General features: G+C 40.4%; 1 protein-coding gene across 6 annotated transcripts in view; it reads right to left on the reverse strand.

The window, feature by feature from the left end:
- The window catches only part of LOC109415021 (uncharacterized), a 74,836-nt gene that overhangs the window by 45,486 nt on the left and 8,080 nt on the right, over positions 1–21,270 (reverse strand). For 4 of the 6 annotated variants that reach the window (XM_029873119.2, XM_029873117.2, XM_029873118.2 and 1 more), the window contains exons 2-5: positions 17,352–17,835; positions 16,033–16,213; positions 8,739–8,816; positions 7,429–7,568 (exon numbers count right to left, since the gene is read on the reverse strand). In XM_029873119.2, the coding sequence (XP_029728979.2) occupies positions 7,429–7,568; positions 8,739–8,816; positions 16,033–16,213; positions 17,352–17,698 (746 nt within the window). In that variant the 5' untranslated portion in view covers positions 17,699–17,835. Of the gene's footprint in view, positions 1–7,428; positions 7,569–8,738; positions 8,839–16,032; positions 16,214–17,351; positions 17,836–21,270 lie in introns of those variants that run through there. The other 2 variants (XM_062851909.1, XM_029873120.2) reach the window with 2 other exon arrangements.

Consider the following 21,270-nt stretch of genomic DNA (forward strand, 5'->3'; position numbering starts at 1 on the left):
TTGTTAAGTGTGGCCTAATCTAATTCGTACCGGTACATACCGCTGCCTTGGGTGGTTGTGGGTGCGATGGCCGACACAGTGTCTTGGATCCTACTGTGTGGCCGGAACTCTCGCCGGAATGGCGAACGATGGCGGATTTTCGGCCCAGTACTTAGCCGACGGAACCAGCGGGCATTGCTGGGTGGTGTTCGGGTGGCAGGCGTCTTCCTTCTTTGACGGTATCGGCACGGCCCAGGACGAGACCGGAACGACCGTGCCGAGAAGGGTCCCTCCTTGGCGATTAAGGCCAACGGCCTGAGGGAATCGTCCTGAATGGGACGATGGCGGTTCTTTTGCGATTAGGCTCGGAAGCCATCTTGACTTCCGAGCCGCCGTGTGTGACCGTTCTTAATAACGGATACGAGGTCCTGATGGGGATTGGAATGGGACCGTCAGGGTGGTCTATTTATTAACTCTGGACCTATTTACCTGAACGGAGGCAGATTGACATCCCACATCCGTCCCCTAAGGGGGGGGGGGGGGGGTGGTTACTGAATATTGTACTGCACTTTACTAAATAGTCTCAACACACGGACGCCTGTTACTATTCTGGCTAATCTACTGAAATTCAGGATGGCTGCGCCCATGAGCACTCATATTATGGCCTATTCCCTCTCAAGCCATAGAGACTGCCATCTAAGCACCCTTTTATACCAGCTCTCAAAAACCTTTCAGCAACGTTATCTAGTTAACAGCGGTACGGTTTCTCGCTATAGGGTGGGGCCTACTGTATTATTATAATTAAAAACGTGAATTTTCTACACAAACAAACACTCATACCAACGAAAATCTAAAAATTGGAACCAACCGGTTACACTATCCACTACCCCGATGAAAAAATGTAAAAGCACGAAGTGATTTGCATTTTTTTTTTGTTTACCAAATCACCCTCGGCTCAAACGGTATTGTGGAAGTGTAACAAACAATACCAACAATAAAACAAACAAAATAAATATTTACACTAATCGCGCGAAATCATAATAGTACTATACACTACAATACATACAAATTAAAATAATAAATTACTACAAGAATAAAATAATAAATTAAAACGTGCACTACCAAGACATCTAATCAATAATAAATAACAAAAATAGTCCCGAAACATGGGCAAACAATCATATATACATTTTTACAAAACTCACAGCAAAACAATTTTACAACCCTATTTACAATATATACATTTAGATCGTATTCGATCTTTCGCTTCAGTGTACCCCTTGCAAAGGCGGGATTCACCGGCGGGCAAAATGTCACTTAGATCGATGAATCGATCGACGATCGATCATCAGTGACAGATCGCGAAACGTCACTCTTCGGGAAACGATCAGACGTCACAACATATCGGCATGATCAATGTTTATGTTTACATTGATCACGGCGATATGTGGAATGATCTTTTGGTCATGCCTTTCAATGAAAGTGGCCAAATTTCATTGAAAAATAGGGTAAGTAGACAAATGAAATAAACATACCGAAAGAGATTCGATGTTGTAATCCTTTCAGGTGTATTGGTGACATCAATGGGGTGTAAATTTCCCCGGAAAGGACGGTTGTTATGCTGCCAGTACAAAATCTTCCTGAGGAAGATTTGTCTGCAGAAAACGTCGGGAATTCCATGAGAGCCATCTTGCATAACAAGATGCACTTCAGGTAGGCTATTAAATTGATTAACGTGCACATAATTAACCAATTAAAAGTTATCGATCATCAACGGTGATCGCAAAAGTGACTAAAGGGTCAACATTGGTTGACTTAATGGAGGTTTGATTTACCAGTCTTACCGTGATGAGTGCTGGTTTAACACCCCAGTTCCTGCAACGGGAACTATTGATTGTGATCAATTGATCCACAATCAAATCAAGTGGAAAGTTGTCTTTTTAACAAATTTTCCACGAAAATTTTATGACAACTTTCCCACTACTACGACCCTAATGATTTCCTTTCTTTCTCTTTACAGACGATACCCGCAATAACTTCTCTCACCTGTCGTAGGGACCTCGGCGGTGGAATTTGGGTGGAATTCGCGTACTGAGCTCCGAGGACCGAATCGGATAACTCCTCGCCAGCTCATACATTCCGCTCCCGGTTTCCTGCTTCGTCCACTACTTGGATGTAACCGAAGTGCATGGTGTATCTTTGCAAAAAGGAAAATAAAGGCAATACATTAGTTTAAGCGCCGTAAGACCTTTATGGTCTGGGCAAAATTGTGCAATAGAATTTGGTAAAGAAATTTTCCAATCTGTCTCTGTCAATTAGTGACAGGTAAGTATGAGTGTGCTGCATTTACTAAAATTATAAAATATCACAGGTAAGTTTGGTTTTTGGAATGATCACAGGTAAGTATGGTAAGTATAGTAATATTATGATTTTAAAAATTGTCAAGTTGGACGATCACGACAAATTAAAATTTGAACCGAGAAGATTTCTGTAAATAGTCCTCTCGTTCAGGACCTCTATTTTTGGTAAATCATTCATACTTTTACAAATTCTTATCGGGTTCGCTTCAAGTGTGCAGTTTTAGGCATTCGTGCTAAGCACGGATCCCTGCCACCTCCCGTTGGAAAATCCTTAGATTTTCATACTAACCGATCCTCCGATTACCTTTCACGAAATTTACGTTGGGGGCGCCAATTGTAACTACGGAGACTTACGGGGCTGCTCCACAGCCACAGTGGCTCCCAATTACTCCCGGTTTCAAGCTCAGTAGCATGGGACCCCTCGAGCTGGGTCTCAGGGCCGGCATGCTACTCGGTAATCGGAGGGGCTTCGCGGACAAAGTATGGAAAACAAAGAAGATTCACATTTCTAACATTTATTAAAACCTTTCTGTGGAGTGTGGGTGTGGGTTGGACATTTTTGGTGTGGCGTGTAAGCGAGACTAATAGGCCAAGGCACTGCACGGTACTCACTGTTGCTGCAGACTTACTCCTCGTCGCTTTGGCCCACACGGCTGCTCCTGCACTACCGTGTGGCCGGAATTTCGCCGCCGGGGCAGCTTGGCGCAATGGCGGGTTTGTCGGGCCGATGCTTGGCCGACGGGAACCAGCAGGCGTTGCTGGGTGTTTTCGGGCGATCAGGCGTCTTCCCTCGTGGACACGATCGGCCGGCCGTGGCATGGCCACCTTGGACGGCCGAGAGGGGAACTCCTCCTTGACGCTTAAGGCCGACGGCCTGAGGAGATCGTCCTGAACGGACGATGGCGAATCCTTAGCTATTAGGCTCGGAAGCCATCTTGACTTCCGAGCCGCCGTGTGTGACCGTTCTATTCAACGGATACGAGGTCCTGATGGGGATTGGAATGGGACCGTCAGGGTGGTCTATTTATTAACTCTGGACCTATTTACCTGAACGGAGGCAGATTGACATCCCACATCCGTCCCCTAAGGGGGGGGGGGGGGGGTGGTTACTGAATATTGTACTGCACTTTACTAAATAGTCTCAACACACGGACGCCTGTTACTATTCTGGCTAATCTACTGAAATTCAGGATGGCTGCGCCCATGAGCACTCATATTATGGCCTATTCCCTCTCAAGCCATAGAGACTGCCATCTAAGCACCCTTTTATACCAGCTCTCAAAAACCTTTCAGCAACGTTATCTAGTTAACAGCGGTACGGTTTCTCGCTATAGGGTGGGGCCTACTGTATTATTATAATTAAAAACGTGAATTTTCTACACAAACAAACACTCATACCAACGAAAATCTAAAAATTGGAACCAACCGGTTACATGTGTGTGTATTTTATGTTGTTGCTCCATTTGTCGCATGCAAAGCATTTTTAGGTCGACGGTCTCCAAAAAACTTGAGGCACATTTTTTGCACAAAGGGAGAACATAATTCCGAAGATTCTCCTCCCAATCACGCTTAGCGCCTATGAATGCTGCATGGAAGCTTTGTCCACAGGTTCCACTACACATCCACACATGTTGAGTGCTTGATGCACGGCATTCCGGGGCGTTGCAAATCATGATAGTAAAGCACACAAAATCGCGCACGACAGGCGAAGCAAATTTAAAGCTGACTTAATAAAAATGATTAAAATAAAAAAAAAAAAACGAAATACGCGCGAGGTGCGGGAGCAATTAAAAAACGCGTCCGAACTGGTCGACGATCGATTGAGTATCCGACTACCGTGAGGGAAAACTGCTAATAATTCCAAAAATAATCCAGGTTTCGATTTGAATTAAGTTGGGCCATTTGAATTGGGGAATTGTAGATCCAAAAAACGATCTCAGAATATATTTTTTTCATAGAAAAATAGTTTGAGTAAAATTATGAATGGACAATACGGCTATAAGTTTATTATGGTCTTGTGAACCATATTTGTTAAGAGTTTAATGTCGTAACTTGTTTTGAGCATATGTTTGATGAGTATAATTTTGTTTCTTCTTGAAATATCAGCCCGTAAACTGTGAAATTTAAAAACATTGACGAGCATTGGTTTGTGCAGAATAAAATAGCATGAATTTCACAAACAGGTCCAAATTTTATCTTGAAGAAATAAAAACTGATTTTTTCATATTTTTCCTACAAAATACAATAAAGCTTCATTTGCTTCTTACAACATTTTTTTCTAGGTTAAACCGTTTTTGATCTGCAGCCGGTAGAAAGCGTACCGATTCTAAAGTGCGCAGGCTTTAAATCTGGAATAGAACTTTTTAATGTTAGGTCATATGCGGTCGAGTTCTTCAGCAAAGTTGTAAGCAATGCTATTTCGAGAAATTTGCCGAAGACAACTTTTATCTAGCTCTTAGTTTGAACATAGTAAGTAAATTTTAAGTTGACTTCAATTGTATATATGTACAAACGCTAAGCTAATGAAAATTCCTCCATTTGAACTGCAAGCTATTTCGGTAATCGATTTTATTGTGTAGCGTTTCCATCAAATAATTCCCAACTTTCTCCAAAACATGTTCGTGAATTCAAACATTTCAACAGTTTAGAACAAACGAACATCATAGAAATCAACCGTCGTTGTAAAATCGTTGGTTACACAGAACGACGACCCATGTCGTCGTCACCTAAAAAAAATCCTCAATTACAATTTACAACATGGTATGAGGCAATCAACCGTAACTCGATTTCCTCTTTGCCATATGACATAGTAGAAGTGTAGTTGAGTTTCGATAACGATATAGGGTGCCTGTACCAGTTATCGCACTACCTAAGGAAAACTATTTCTATAAAAATAACAAGATAACCAACGAATGTTTCCAATACGTCAAATGATTGTGTAGTTCCAAAAATAAACAGACCGAACCAAAATTACTTTTAGTATTTATTACGGTGTGTGCCAATGATAGAATCCCTGTACCAGTTATGGACACATTTTCTTATTTGGGTTCCACTTCACACTATTCGCATGCATTCCTTTATGGGATTAGCCATAACTGGTACTGGTAATAAATTATAAGGGAAATGTTTTTTTTTTTCTAAAATAATTTTAGCAAATTATGAAGTTTGAATAATTGCAATCATCTTTTATGAGTGCGATCTTGTATTCACACAATGTTTCATGTTGTTTTTCTTCGTTAAAGGTTGAAAATCAACTATAGCCAATTTGAGGTACTATAGCCATAACTGGTACACTGAGCCTACTTACTACATGGCGACCGTGACAAGATTTCAAAGTCGATAAATAAACAATTGAGGTTCAGTGTAGCGGTGTCATGCCATTCGGCCGAAGGTCATTAGGCCGAATGGCCATTAGGCCGAATGGTCATTAGGCCGAAAGGTCACTAGGCCGAATGGTCATTGGGTCTTATTTTTGCCGTTACGTCCCCACTGGGACAATTCCTGCTTCTCAACTTCTATGTTCGACGTACTCATAGTCCACAGTTGTAAGCTGAGGCTGAGAGCTTCCGCTGCCAATGACCATGTTGTATGTGTATATCGTACGGCAGGCACGAAGATAAACTATAACCAAAAAAGTCAAGGGAATTTCCTTTACGGAAAGTTACTGGACCGGAAAATTGAACCCAGTGCCCACCCTCAGCATGATTTTTTCCTTCTTTCAAACATATATCGTTCTTTCTAGTATAATTGCCAAAATAGTTTTTGGCACTGAAACTGCTGATATTTAAATCACAAATTTTTCCTTCTTTTATACAAAGGCTATACTTCCTAGTTTTATTGCTAGAATAGTTTTTGGCAATAACTGTTAAAAAAGATAAAAACCACAGATCCGTTTCCAGTTTCCTGCAATTCATCCTGATGACAATTCGGCCTAGTGACCGTTCGGCCTAATGACCATTTGGTCTAATGACCTTCGGTCTAATGACCCTGCATCCAGTACAACCGCTGTAAAATTTCAAGAAACTATATGACGATATATAGCATGTGAGATTCACTAAAACTAATGTAAAATGGGAAGGAAAACTCGGAAAACTACATTTTTCACTGAACGAAGTTGGTGTTTTGGTTCAGTGTTCCAGTAGTGTCAAACATTAAATGATGATATTCAAAAAATGTTGCGCATTGCAGCTTTGGTTAGTCTATGTAATCAGCTGAACATGCATCTAAACAATAGGGCACTTGCTGTCTTTGTTGAGTGTGCCCAACAGACCTATTTGATTTTGCTGTGAAACGTTTCGTAACGGGATTCTCGTTACAAAGCGTTACCAGCAAAATCTAAGGGCCTGTTGGGCACAATTAAAAAAGCCAGCAAGTGCCCTATTAGAGACAAAAGTTTTATCGTTACCGTTTGGTAAAGAAAACTCTCAATTAAAAACTTTATACGTGCTTAACTGCCGTGAATCGCAAGTCAGTCCCATCTGCATTTTGGGCAAAAATGAGTTAATGACCGTTTTCAAGCTTTCTTCGGATGATCTTTCAGCTGCGTGCAAAAAAATATATAGTTTGTTCAGTAAAATTGAAAAACAACATCAAGTCATATTGTCCCATAATGAAATGTAATCGCAAGTCAGTCCCATTACGAACTTATGCACCCTCCGGTACAAAACCTAACACTATTTTAGCCAGTTTTATATTTTTCACTGCTACGTTTTCACGTTTGAAACAACATGTGAAAGTTTCATGATGATCGCAAAAGTTTTCAATTCATGGCGATTTTTTAAAGTTTCGCATGGAAATCGAATTTGAAAACTTCAGAGGCCATTTTCTCAATGCCTACTTTTTACATATGGGACTGACTTGCGGTTCACGGCAGTTAAGGAACATTAAGATGAGAAAATGGTCTTTTTCCTAGGGGATAAATAATGAAAATGACTGTTGACCATAAACAATTCATGAGTTTTTCACTGTTAACCCTCCTAAGATGTTAAGTTTTTCGCACCACGATGGCGTAGTGTTCGTTCGGCGTGCCTATCTGGGTCATATTGACCCCAACATCCAACTACGGTTAAAGTAATTGATGTATACATACCTGTAAATTAGATCATTATTAGTTGGCAACTGTAAAATTGTAGGAAGTAGTGGCTTCCGTTTCAGTGCCTCGCCTTCAGCACCTTTCAACAAAATAGTTGTTTTTATATCCGACAGGATGTAGAAGGAATACCAGTGAGTCTGAAATAAATATGTAGAATTCAATTTAAAAAAAAAAAACTTATCAAGAACTTCCGAACTTCTTAATTCTAAAATGCATATTTTCATTCAGGGTAAGTTTACCAGTAATCGTCATATTGGTTTCCTATTTCGCCATAGTGAAATTTTGGAAAGCTTTGACCTGTTATGAAAGTTTTAGTAGCAAGAATTTGATTGCATCTTGTCATTAAAACTCTTGAAATTATGCAAAATTTTGAATTATACAACTATGGCCAAATAGGGAATCACTATGGCGATAACTGGTACACTATCAGTCTACTTGATGTAATGTTGGGTACAAAGATGGCCACCAAAATAGCTGCCTTTATTTATACTCTAATTTTCAAGAACACAATTTTTTTTATCTGTTTAAAGCATACAGCGTAAACAGTTATTTGATGCTTGTTCAATGTTCACTCGCCGCAAACATTTAGTAGATTCTGCTCGAAGAAATACAAAGTAACATATGTTACCTGGTAAATGAACGCTAAGCATCATTCCACAAATAACCAGTATGATAAGGTGTTCTGATTCAAGTCTGTGTTTCTTATTAACAAACATATTGGAGTTCGTTTAAATATTACGTAACAATAAAAGGGGAGGGAGAAGGTCCAGCGCTGTGTTAAGCTTCATACAAAATTCCAAAATTTTCCATACAAAAAGTGTTACGTGGGGGAGAGAGGGGATCTAGAATTGTCAAATTTTGTGTAACGTAATATTTGAATGAACCCTTGCGCATTAACTTCACCACTTAATTGCGCACTCGGTCTCCATAAGTGCGAAAATCTATATAAAAGTGCGTGATCGCAACAAATCGAGTTGGTGTCTTCAGCACACTACTTTTTTATTTATGCTAAATGAAAACTCTGAAGGGACCGAATTGATTTAATGCAATCACGCAGTTTTATTAATGTTTTCGCACTCGTGAAAACTAGTGCTATAGTCCAATGGTGAACTAAATGCGCAATAAAAGCTGCAAATCATATGAAATCAATCACTTAACGATATGGAAAAAAGTATCACACCGGCATGAACAACCTAAAATAAGATATGTCAAATACACGCTGTTCTGTCAGGTAAAATAAACAAAGATGAAAATTAATGGTTCAATATACTATCAATTTGAAATAGGACATCTTTTCTCATAATTACCTGTAACAGTAATGACCTTAAGGCTTCCAAAATTTCTCGAGCCGATGGCTGTAGAATTGCTTGTGATTTTGACATATGCTAAAAATAAAGATAGAAAAGGCTAAAGTAAATTTATTAGATTTATAAAAACAAAAATGAATAGAAACAACGCAATATTATATATATGAACTACTTTTACATTTGTATCAATAATGTCAACTCTGATTGCTTCCATTTACTTCAATAATCTTATGAAAAACCTAAAAATGTTGAAGATAAAATAAAAGCTTCTTGACGTCATTTTTTCACCGCATTTTGGAAGTGCTTTGTAGTGGAGGTATCATTAAATTAGGAAGTATCAAAGTGTATAGAAGGATACAAGGTGTTCGGCATACTTTTCCAATTTGTAACCCGCGGTTACAATTTCGTACTACATTTACGTACACCACTGTGTTTTGTAACATTTTAATTTGTTTATTTTTATAAATTTTTATTTGGAATTAGTTTTGTGAAAATGTAGGAAATTTAATTCGTATATATTGTATCGGTGAGGCATTTGACCCCCAATCTCCCCCTCATTGCACACATCAACAGAAGAAGCAGCAGCAGCAGAACAATCGTTTGCGGTGTGTGGCTGTTTTGTTTTGGATAGGAGAAAGTGTCGAACCACGAATCGCGACGGACGCAACATTTTACAACTCCGCGGAAAAAGTGCCAAAGTTATTAATCAAGTGCCGTTTTCGCGTTGTCCGTATAGGCTGGATGGTTGTTCCCAGTCTCGTCGGGAGTGAATTGCGAACAGTATTTCCCCCGAACATTTGTGCCGGCCCGTGGTTCGGGCACAGTGAATAGTGCTAAAAAGTGCTAGGGTGAGGACCACCGCCATTGCGTTGCGGTTCGCAAAGCGTCCAAAATCCCACCGTTCTCGCTACACGGGCTCAGCCAATAGAGCTTTGTCTCGCCCGTGTAGCTAATAGCCAAGGAGAACGAAGGCAGGACAGTACAAAGGGGCGTACTGCCTGCGGTAGTAAACTGAGGTTTCTACCGGGACTTGCTACGGCGAGTAGCCTGTCCGGTGATTTTTCACCACCGTCGCTAGGGGGGATCCGACAAAGGAGCCCGCTCTTCCCCCTAGCTAATCGTCAAAGACGACTACTTCGGTAGTCCGAAAGTGAGCCCAAAGAAGAGAAGTGGAAGAAGAAAGAATAAGAAGAAGAAGCTCCGCATAGACCGTGCGGGAGCGAAACAAACGACGACCACCACCGCTGCCGTTCATCGAAGGGCCCCAACGTGTGACATCGACCAGTGCCTTGGGGAGAACGGGGCAAAACGAAGGTCAGGTAGATTAATTAAAAGAATATTGCAAAGTTTATTTATTTATATTTTATTATTTAATTTCATCCGAAATCTGAATTTTAAGTGGAGGTACCCTGCTTTAGGCCGCCCTGCCGGGTAACAGCGGGTAAGGGCTGAAAGCGTCTGCTTACAATTGGCGCCCAACGTAAATTTTGCGAAAAAATCTTCGATTTTTTCCACTGAGCGAGGGGTACTTCCACCAAAATTTGGATTTTGGGTGGAATAAACACAGTGGTGGGGACATTTTTCACAGTCGCGTGGTCGTTTAATTTATTTTACATTGTTGTGTGTTGTCCTAAATCGGTTATTCGTCTCGTCTGCAGAACGAATTGGTGCATTTTGGGTCTCTTTGTTCTCAGGGCGGGATTTTTGATTCTTCTGGGCCGATTTAGGGTAGCATTTGACGCAACCTGGTGACCGAGAACCATTTTGGAACCGTAAGTAAGCCGAAAACTGGTTCCTCACCGTATTTATACCTACGAAACAGTTGGTAAGTTTTAATTTCGTCCACATTTTGAAAATTTGTGTTGCTCATTCGTCAAAATGCCGATCGACATGTTGACATTGGGGGAGTTCAACGTCGCCTACTTCCATTTGCGTGCCGATCACTTAGAAACTGACGAAATTGACTTTGAATTGAACTCCCGCGGTGTTGTTGTCCCTCCTGGATCGGGTCAATCCAGTTCCAAAATGCGTCGTCAACTGCAAGCGTTATTGGTCAGTGAGCAGAAATGCTCCGAGACCACTGTCCGCTCCTTTAAAGGGGATATTGACGCTGAATTGGAGCTTTGTCGTGGCAAATTTGAGTCCATGAAGGAGGATTTGGGGTACAGGTGTCCGAATAAGGAGGTTTACCGGAGCAGACTGCTCCATCTGGGTGCTCGGCTCCAAATCGTCAAAAACTATGTCGTGGGGGAGGCCAATAAGACCTTTGCAGATTTGTTGAGCGATGTGGTAGCCCTCCATAACTACCACTTCGCGAATAGTTTGGTGCCTCCTCTCACGCCAACCGAGGAAGACAAAGAAGATGATGGTGAGGATTTGCTGGCTCAAATTGCCGCGGGAAAGGGTGTTTCACCGAAAGGAAACCAACTTCCGATCGTTGAAGCATCCTCCAATCAGGCGGTGGGCGAAGAAATTCGCGATGTCTTACTTGACATAAGGGCGGAGATAAAAAGGACGCAAGAGCAAATCAATCAAAGCGAAACTAGGACTGCATCCAGAGTGGATTCACTTGAAGATGTAGTCAGAAAACTAGGTAGCGGCCTTGCGTCCATTGGTACGATTGCATCCGGACTACAGAAAACCAACCGCGAAGTGCAAACACTTCGCGAGAAGATTTCTGAGTTACAGGACATCGTCAGCAAAATAATTCCTAACGTAAACTCCCCGAGTTTGCCGGTAGATGCGCAAGATCTTCGATTGCAACAAAGTCCCGATCTACCGGATTTGCCTGATTTTGATCAGCAAGCGTTAGAAGGTTTGGGTACTCCGGAGAACCTGCAGAAGAAAACTTCTAGCAAGAACTTTGGACTACCCAATCAACCATTTCAAAGACGTTTTGACTCCCGTAATGCGGACAATTCCAAAAGTTTTGAGAATCTCGGACCTTCGCACAATTCCCAGAACTTTTATCAGCAGACTACTCTTCCAAATTTAACGCTGCCACGTCAGCCGGAAAGAGCAACATCGGTGGAGATCACCGGTTACCAGCGTCGGCCCCAACGGGTGGCCGATTGGAAAATCAGGAAGTATGCTGGGAATGACGAAGGAATGGGACTTAACGAATTTTTGGAATGCGTCCACCATTACGCTGAGTCAGAACAAATGTCCGAGGCAGAACTGTTTAGCTCGGCAATGCATTTGTTCACCGGTAACGCGTTGGCTTGGTTTCAAGCGATGCGTTCCCAGAAGCGGTTCTACAACTGGAACCACCTGGTATGCGAGTTGAAGGCGAACTTCGTGCACCCGGAACTTGATGCTGCGCTGAGGATGAAAGCGTCTCAGCGGCGACAGCAGAGGAATGAGTCCTTCCAAGATTTTTATCTTGAGATGGAGAAAATCTTCCGTGCTATGCCTGCGCCGCTAAGTCTCCACGAGAAGTTGGACATCCTCAAGCGAAACCTGAGACTAGATTACAAGCAGGTTCTCGTCTTCAAACCGGTGAACACATTGTCCGAGTTGATGCTCATCGGAAAGACCATAGATGCTTCCAAAACCTCCATTTACCAAAAAGTATTTGGAGTTCCCAAGGAAGCATCTACAATTTCAAGTAAGCCTGCATATGATGGTTATAGACAAAGCCAGCAGCAACAACAACCTCGTGACAATGGAAATGGGTACAAACCAAGGGTATTCTATAACAAGAATAGCCCTCCATCGTCACCAAAACGAAATAGACCTCCACCTCTTCGTTTCAAAGAAACGAAAGGTCGACCCGACAGAAATCTCCAAGAGAAGGCTAGCCCAATCCCTAAATCCCCACAGTCGCGACAAGAAGGCATAATATGTTTGAGCTCCCTGGTGGACAAACACCGTCCGCCACACTTGGGAGTGTGCTACAACTGCGGAATGCAGGGGCATGAACATGAAAAGTGTTCAAAGCCCAAGCGTGTTTTCTGCGTACTGTGTGGATTTAAGGGATTTGAAGCTTCTCGATGCCCTTATTGTTTGCAAAATGGGATTAGATCCAATTAAACCTGTTGGAAATCTAATCCCTCTGTAAATTTTCAATAGAAATTTCCGTAGCTCCTATCTGTACCATTTCTTCAAATATAATTTCCCAATCAAATTTTCATAGCAAATTTTTACAAATTGGTACAGTGGGAGTGAATATTAAATTTAACTTCAAATTTATAAACTTTTCAATTATTTTGATCCAGGCATCTGTTGCTTGCATATGGCTCAACGATGACCTGCAAGTAAACATCATATTCAGCGTGAGAATTGTGAGAGAATCTCGTGGAACACCAGAGTGAGTGTCCGATTCCAGAATCTTAGCGGCAGCCCAAGACTGTCAAACATTGGCTTGACAACCACGGTTGTCAATACTAGGACACTGGTTAGTACACTAGCTTTAATCACAATACTCACCTGAAGAAGAATGGTGTCGCCCACACAGCCTGATTGAGCCGTTGGAGGGTGACAGCAAATTTTCCCAAGCCAGCGTGAATATAAAATCTTTCTAGAGCTCTTCGGATCCACAACATCGACTTCACTGGGTCGCTCACTTGGGAGCTTCCGAAGATCGATGGATCCGGGAGCATCGCGCATCACTTCACGCTGGCAATCATCTTCTTTCCTCAGGAGTCGACACCTAAACCTCTCGGCACCTGACATCTCTTGGAGGTTGTGACCTCTAGGGGTCATTACCTCAATACAACACCAATACACCCCAATTAAATCATCCTTCCCTGACGGAAAGGGCTCAAACACGACCGCCGATCCATTCGGGAGGTCATCTATGTATGCGCACCTGTATACTGAGAGCTATCTTCATGTTTATTTCCCGCGCATAGATGACAACACCTTTTAACTTTTTTTAATTTGTTTGTTCTTCGTTGTTTTTATCTGTCAGAATCAGGGAAATTCGACTGATTCCAAACGGAATCAGTTCGTAATTGATCTGCATTCACGTTCGGTGTCTTGCTCAAGTATCCTTGGGAAAGGTATTACTTGTAGCGTAAAAGACAATACCTTGCGTCCATTGCCCGTTTGTTTTGGTATTTTGTGTGCTGTATGAGTTATATTGTATGAGTGAAAATAATGAGAGTGAATGAGAATGAATGAAAGTGTATGAAATGGCGGGGTGTTCATTCAAGTGTCTTGTGTGATTGTGTGTACGCGTAGGCCAGTGATTGGGATGAATGAGTGATACACTTTGGATGAATGTGGATTGAATTGGAACCCCAGCTGTCTAGGAAGTATAAATACCGTCAGGACGGGAATACTGGACGTCGGAAGAAAAGAATAACAAGAAAAACAAGACCACGACAACCGTTCCTCTGCTATGCTACTTCCGACCGAAGGCTAGCAGGGTTTTAGGAAGTCAGGTTGTTTTGGGTGTTATCCCGAATTGGTCTGGGGGAGTTGAAGATTCTTAGCTCTCCCATTGAGAACCGGATGTGTCCGAGGGTGGTCTGGTGCCGTTAATAGCGACGGGTCCCAGTCCTTGTCTGCAGAACAACCACGAGACGATGTACCGATTTAGCTTTTTCTTTTTGTTCGGTCGTTCCCTGATTGTGTCTTTGTTACATTTTAATCTGTGGAAAATGTCTTTGTTTGGTTAGGTTAGGCAGATTTTTTTATTTACATTTTATTATTTATTTTTATTTATTTCCTTGTTAATTTATTTCATTTTAATTCGTTATTTATTACTATTGTTATCGGTGTTAGGTGTTAGGGTTAGTAAAAAAAAAAAAAAAAAATGGTTTCCATTTTTTTTCTCCTCGGTGTGGGCGAGATTGTAACCCGCGGTTACAATTTCGTACTACATTTACGTACACCACTGTGTTTTGTAACATTTTAATTTGTTTATTTTTATAAATTTTTATTTGGAATTAGTTTTGTGAAAATGTAGGAAATTTAATTCGTATATATTGTATCGGTGAGGCATTTGACCCCCAATCTCCCCCTCATTGCACACATCAACAGAAGAAGCAGCAGCAGCAGAACAATCGTTTGCGGTGTGTGGCTGTTTTGTTTTGGATAGGAGAAAGTGTCGAACCACGAATCGCGACGGACGCAACATTTTACAACTCCGCGGAAAAAGTGCCAAAGTTATTAATCAAGTGCCGTTTTCGCGTTGTCCGTATAGGCTGGATGGTTGTTCCCAGTCTCGTCGGGAGTGAATTGCGAACAGTATTTCCCCCGAACATTTGTGCCGGCCCGTGGTTCGGGCACAGTGAATAGTGCTAAAAAGTGCTAGGGTGAGGACCACCGCCATTGCGTTGCGGTTCGCAAAGCGTCCAAAATCCCACCGTTCTCGCTACACGGGCTCAGCCAATAGAGCTTTGTCTCGCCCGTGTAGCTAATAGCCAAGGAGAACGAAGGCAGGACAGTACAAAGGGGCGTACTGCCTGCGGTAGTAAACTGAGGTTTCTACCGGGACTTGCTACGGCGAGTAGCCTGTCCGGTGATTTTTCACCACCGTCGCTAGGGGGGATCCGACAAAGGAGCCCGCTCTTCCCCCTAGCTAATCGTCAAAGACGACTACTTCGGTAGTCCGAAAGTGAGCCCAAAGAAGAGAAGTGGAAGAAGAAAGAATAAGAAGAAGAAGCTCCGCATAGACCGTGCGGGAGCGAAACAAACGACGACCACCACCGCTGCCGTTCATCGAAGGGCCCCAACGTGTGACATCGACCAGTGCCTTGGGGAGAACGGGGCAAAACGAAGGTCAGGTAGATTAATTAAAAGAATATTGCAAAGTTTATTTATTTATATTTTATTATTTAATTTCATCCGAAATCTGAATTTTAAGTGGAGGTACCCTGCTTTAGGCCGCCCTGCCGGGTAACAGCGGGTAAGGGCTGAAAGCGTCTGCTTACAAATTGACTTTTTCAACGGTGTTGAGATAATACCATATATAATAGATAATTAGTATTTTCATCAATGTTGGCGCTCGGGAAGCTATTTAAAAATCAATTTGAAGTTTGTATGGGAACGATTTGTTGAATCACCTCTCGTCATATTTTGTACTGGACGGAGTCCAGTAGTTGACCAGCTGTCAAAAAGTGATATTGAAAAATATCTTCGAAATTAATTTTAGGTATCAAAATAAAAATCTGAAAATAGATCATAGTGGCTTAGAAAAAGATGCTCTTTCGTATAAAATTAAAAAATCAATATTTTTTCTAAATTTAAAACTCCAATTGTTTTAAGATTGTTAGTTTATAATAAAAAAGTACCTTCATGTTACAATTGTTAGTTTTTTTGCATTACGGTTTGTTTATTCACCTACCTCATTTAATGTGCCCTGGAGTGATACAATTCCTCCTTTAGCCCAGAGAACAGGTATCTTCATCGAGCTGCCTGACAAGGCAATCATCTTTGCTGCTTGACCATCACCTATCACTATCATCCCAGCAAGAGGAACGCCATCAATAACATCACAAAGTGTTGTAAGAACCTTGGAAGTATATCTGTAAAAAAATGTGTTCACCGAAGGAATTGATAAGAATCATTCTTGCGCTTAATATCATACGGACGTATTTCCAATGATTCCGGTTGTTTTTGTTGTTTTAGATATTGTAGCTGTGTAATAGATTAGATTGCGGTTTATTTTTTACTTGCTTCAATTAACTCAGCGTTCACTGCTTGGATTCGACTGTTACACAGCAGAAAGCAAATGACTGAAGCTTATAGCGTTGAACATGTTAGTTGGGTATTCCGGATAGTTGTTAACGAAAGAGGAAATAAACCGATGAAGACAAATCGTTCAATGCAGTATGATAGTGAAAGCGAGATATTGAAAATCATCAAATTGTGTGGGTTTTCCATTTTTTTAATGGTATAGAGGAAGTGTAATGAAATAACAATTCTCGCGATGATACGGGCGTATCTGCAATGAACGATTTCTCTTCATCGATATTCTATTCCGGGAAAAAAAAAATAACATTTAATCACAGACAAGCAGACGTAACACTTCGAACATTTTTCGAATCAAATCATAGTCACGGAAACATGTTCGCCCAATGCTAAAAGGACTGAGTTTGGCCGACCATCAACTAGGTGGCGGTAGTGGGCAAAGGTCAAACTCGAACAAAAACGATGCGAGCGCCACGGGTGGTCAGTTGGCCAACTATCAAATTTTCAAATAGACCGTTAAATCGGTGTACGATGCAAAATACCAGAGTGTTACGTCTGTTTGTCTGTGATTTAATGTTCAACGTACAGATGATCTCTCTGAGCGATTCGATAAAGGACGACTAAGACTATTACAAAGCAAGCACCATACAACTACCCAGCTCGATTTTCTGAAATCAATCACTTGTTGCTGGAGCTAAATATTCTAACCATATGCGCACACATACACACACAAATACACATTTGCTCAACTCGACGAACTGAGTTGATTGGTATATGAGACTTGGCCCTCATGATCTGGATCAAATTCGATTTTCCAAGTGGTATTTATACTCTTCTTAAAAGAAGGGTTGAAAATAGGTTTATCGGTACATAAAAAAAACTAGTTAGGCATAGCCCGAACAGTTTCATGTATCAATAGGTTTGTTTTCATAATTCATAACGTTGGAATTAACTAATAAAATTAAAACTCACCTTCCATTAGATGGTAAATCGATGATTATCGGTCTCAACGGAGGGCCCTGTGGATTCGAGAAAGGAGCTCCAAGATCGAGTAACGTTCTCGCTAAAGTTCGTCCCCAGATCTTCGCTCCGCCATGTAATGCTATAACAAAATAAACAGCATCCGGACGCTCTGGAAACACTGGTTGTTTGTTGTCCGCTGAAGATTGTCCCAGTAACGCTTCTGTTTTGGGGCCAAATTCATTCGCATTGACGACATTAGACAAATCTAATTTAAATTCACTACAGATCACGGAATTTTGTGCTATTTTATGAGCAAACAAAACAAATATTGCACATATCAGTGATAATTTTAGCATCTTTCATAAACCCGATTAAATCTGATTTAAATCACCGCTTCTGTGATGTTGAGACATTTTCGTCAGGTTAATCATCTGAATATAGACCGCGATATTATAATACTTTAGAAAACATTAGACGGTGGCTCATGGTTTTGCTGAAAAGAAAAAAGGAAAAATTGAATAAAAATTTAAAGATTTTTTTTTTGTGTTTATACTAGATTTTCTATTAAAACATACTTTTATATAAGATCGAGTAAAACGGGCTACCATATATAAAAAGTATTATTTTTGCATTATTTGTCGAGAAAAGTATATTACTTCCTACCAGGGTCGCCAGGTCGTTTTTTGAAATATCTGGATGATTTAGGAAGTTTTGTCGGGAAAAGTCTGGATTGTGGGAAAAACCCTACAAATTCCGGGCAAAACCTTACAAATTCCGAGAAAAACCTTACAAATCCCGAAAACAAATGTCTGGATCTTCCAGATTTTTGCAAAATGAGACCTCAAAAATCTGGATAAATCCAGATAAATCTGGAAGGTTGGCAACGCTGCTTCCTACACGATACGCATCAGCCGTCCAAAACGAGAATCAGATGTACAGAGGATAGACAACAGGCTCCAACAGGCTCTATAAATTTCTTCACAGATGGTTCGAAAATGAATAATCTGACAGGCTCCGGAATCTATGGCCCTAGAACAAGAATCTCTGTCCACTTAGGACAGTGGCCCACAGTATTTCAGGCGGAAATATATGCAATATTAGAATGCGTGTTATTATGCCTGAGGACAAAGTATAGGTTTGCAAAAATATGTATTTTCTCTGACAGCCTAGCGGCACTCAAGTCGCTTAATAACTACACTTTTAACTCAAAGCTAGTGTGGGAATGCATTCTGGCTTTGAAAAACTTATCCATACGCTAGTCTCGCCAGAATGGGGGAGTCACATACTGTAACTCAGGATCTCTATTCATCAATAATAGATGGTCTTGAGTTCCGTCGATACCAAGGTATCTCAGTGACAAATATGTTACTGAGATAACTTGCGTACCTCACAGCAAAAGGGTATATCACAATAGTTCTAAAATCTGGACGCAGTGATCTTCACCCGACAAACGAGAGAGGGGATAGACAAAATTATCGGAACAGGCAAAATTTTAACTTTAAAAAAAATAGTCAACTAGTTTTAACTTTTTGAAAAAAAGCATCTCAAAATCTTTAATTTTCATTGTAAGTCGATCAACTAGTTATAGTAAAAAGTGTCCACGATGAAATTGGCACACAGAAAATATTGTATAACTTTTGATTGCGTTCGCCAAAATAGCTAATTTTTTTACCATGAATAGTATATTATGTGTAGCTAATTCCATAAAATTTTCATTAAAATTGATTGAGTATTAGCGGAAATATCGTTGAAACAAGGGAATTGCCACTTGAGAATCTTGTGCAAACAAACATTTTGGAAAATATCACTTTTTTGCAGTTTCAACTCTGGCGCCAAAAATACTGAACCGATTTCAACGAAAATTTTTACCCGAGCAGAGGAAAATATCAAAATAATAACAACGGGATCACAAAACCTGTTTTTATATCTCGGTTTGTTATTATTAACTTATTAAGTGATCACAGTTCCATAACATGTTCTGTTGGGCAATCTTATTTTGTTATGATCGTGCTCTAGGTATATTTTCTATAAATTACATTTCAATAACATGTTTTGTTGTAGCACAAGTTCAGTTATTATTGTGTCATTGAGACTAGTACAAATATTTGATCATTTATATTACAACATAACTAGCTTTGCAATCAAAACTACACCGTTCGAGATTTTCGTTGTTCACAGCATTCCGTGAGGAACTGTAAGAGAAAATATTATGTTATCATCAGTTCCTCTTCTAACTGACATTACGTTACAGTGCCAACTTATCAGCCTTTTGTTTTATAAGCACTTTGAAAAGTATACCTGTTTTTTTGTCCCAGTTTAATAGAGTGTTAGCCATTTTATGAAACATTTTGGATCAATGAGTTAACTACATCGGCTGTTTTCCTACTCTCCGCATCGACCAATGTGGCGCTAGCTTCTATGCGCGAAAAATCGCTAAAAGTAAATCGCAAAAATATTGTATGGCGAATACAATCTAAAGGCAAATTTCTCGAAGTGGAACACATTTTTCGAAAAAATATTTGGTAGTGGTTGTGCACAATGGTGACCACTATTAAGGCTACCAAATATTTTTTCGGGAAAAGCTTTCTATTTCAAGTAATTCGAGTTTAGATGCATTTCGCCATACAAAATTAAATGGATTTACTCCTGCTGATCAACTGTGGCTGCGCGCAAAGCGGGTAGTCCATTGGTGGAATTCAATGACGAACAACACATTTTCGAAAAAAAATGTAAAAAAAATAAGTCATCAAGAACTCCATTGATTATTTTTAGACATTTTTTTTTTATTGATTTCACTGCATCGAGCCCACTTAGATTAACTAGGATAAATGTGTCAATCAATGAGGTAATAATGTAAATTAATCTTATAAACAATGAATCACCTAATAAAGGGTTTCAAAACGACGGTGTACAAAATTTCCTATACAAAAGTTGTTACGTGAGGCAGGGAAACATTCTAAAATTTTGCGTTACGTATTATTTGAATGAACCCTAAGAGACATCAAAGACAAACAGACGTAACATTGACTAAATTAAATATACGTATTGCATTCGCCTCACATTCACCTCAAAAGAAGTTTATCTTTTTGAGGATGTTTTTTGCTCGGGGTATCAAGGATGCTGAGCTGTATTTTTAGCAATGGACTACCAGTTTGGCGCGCGCCCATAGTTGATCAGCAGGAGTAAATCCATTTTATTTTGTATGGCGAAAAGCATCTAAACTCGAATTTCTCTAAATGACAAGCTTTTACCGAAAAAATATTTGGTAGGCACCAAACCGGTCATCATTGTGCACAACCGTTACCAAATATTTTTTCAAATAATGTGTTTCACTTCGAGAAATACGCCTTTAGATGCTATTCGCCATACAATATTTTTGGGATTTACTTTTAGCGATTTTTCGCGCATAGAAGCTAGCGCCACATTGGTCAATGCGGAGAGTAGGAAAACAGCCAAAGCATTTAATGGATTACCGGCAGGGAGTGCGTTCAATGCTGGTCAGCAGGAGTAAAAACATTTTATTTTGTATGGCGCAAAGCATCTAAACTCGAATTTCTCGAAATGAAAAGCTTTTATCGAAAAAATATTTGGTAGGCACCAAACCGGTCATCATTGTGCACAACCGCTACCAAATATTTTTTCGAATAATGTGTTCCACTTCGAGAAATACGCCTTTAGATACTATTCGCCATACAATATTTTTGCGATTTACTTTTAGCGATTTTTCGCGCATAGAAGTTAGCGCCGCATTGGTCGATGCGGAGAGTAGGAAAACAGCCAAAGTATTTAATCCATTCATTAGCACCAGCTTGCAGAAAAACATAAGAATAATTTTCATTACCAAATCGAGCTTGATGTATTAAACACTAATACACAAATATTGTATTCAGAATATCAAGTTAATTAGGCTAAATATAGCCTTTTATCC

Source organism: Aedes albopictus, chromosome 2, assembly GCF_035046485.1.
Source record: "Aedes albopictus strain Foshan chromosome 2, AalbF5, whole genome shotgun sequence".
Taxonomy (NCBI): Eukaryota; Metazoa; Arthropoda; class Insecta; order Diptera; family Culicidae; genus Aedes; species Aedes albopictus.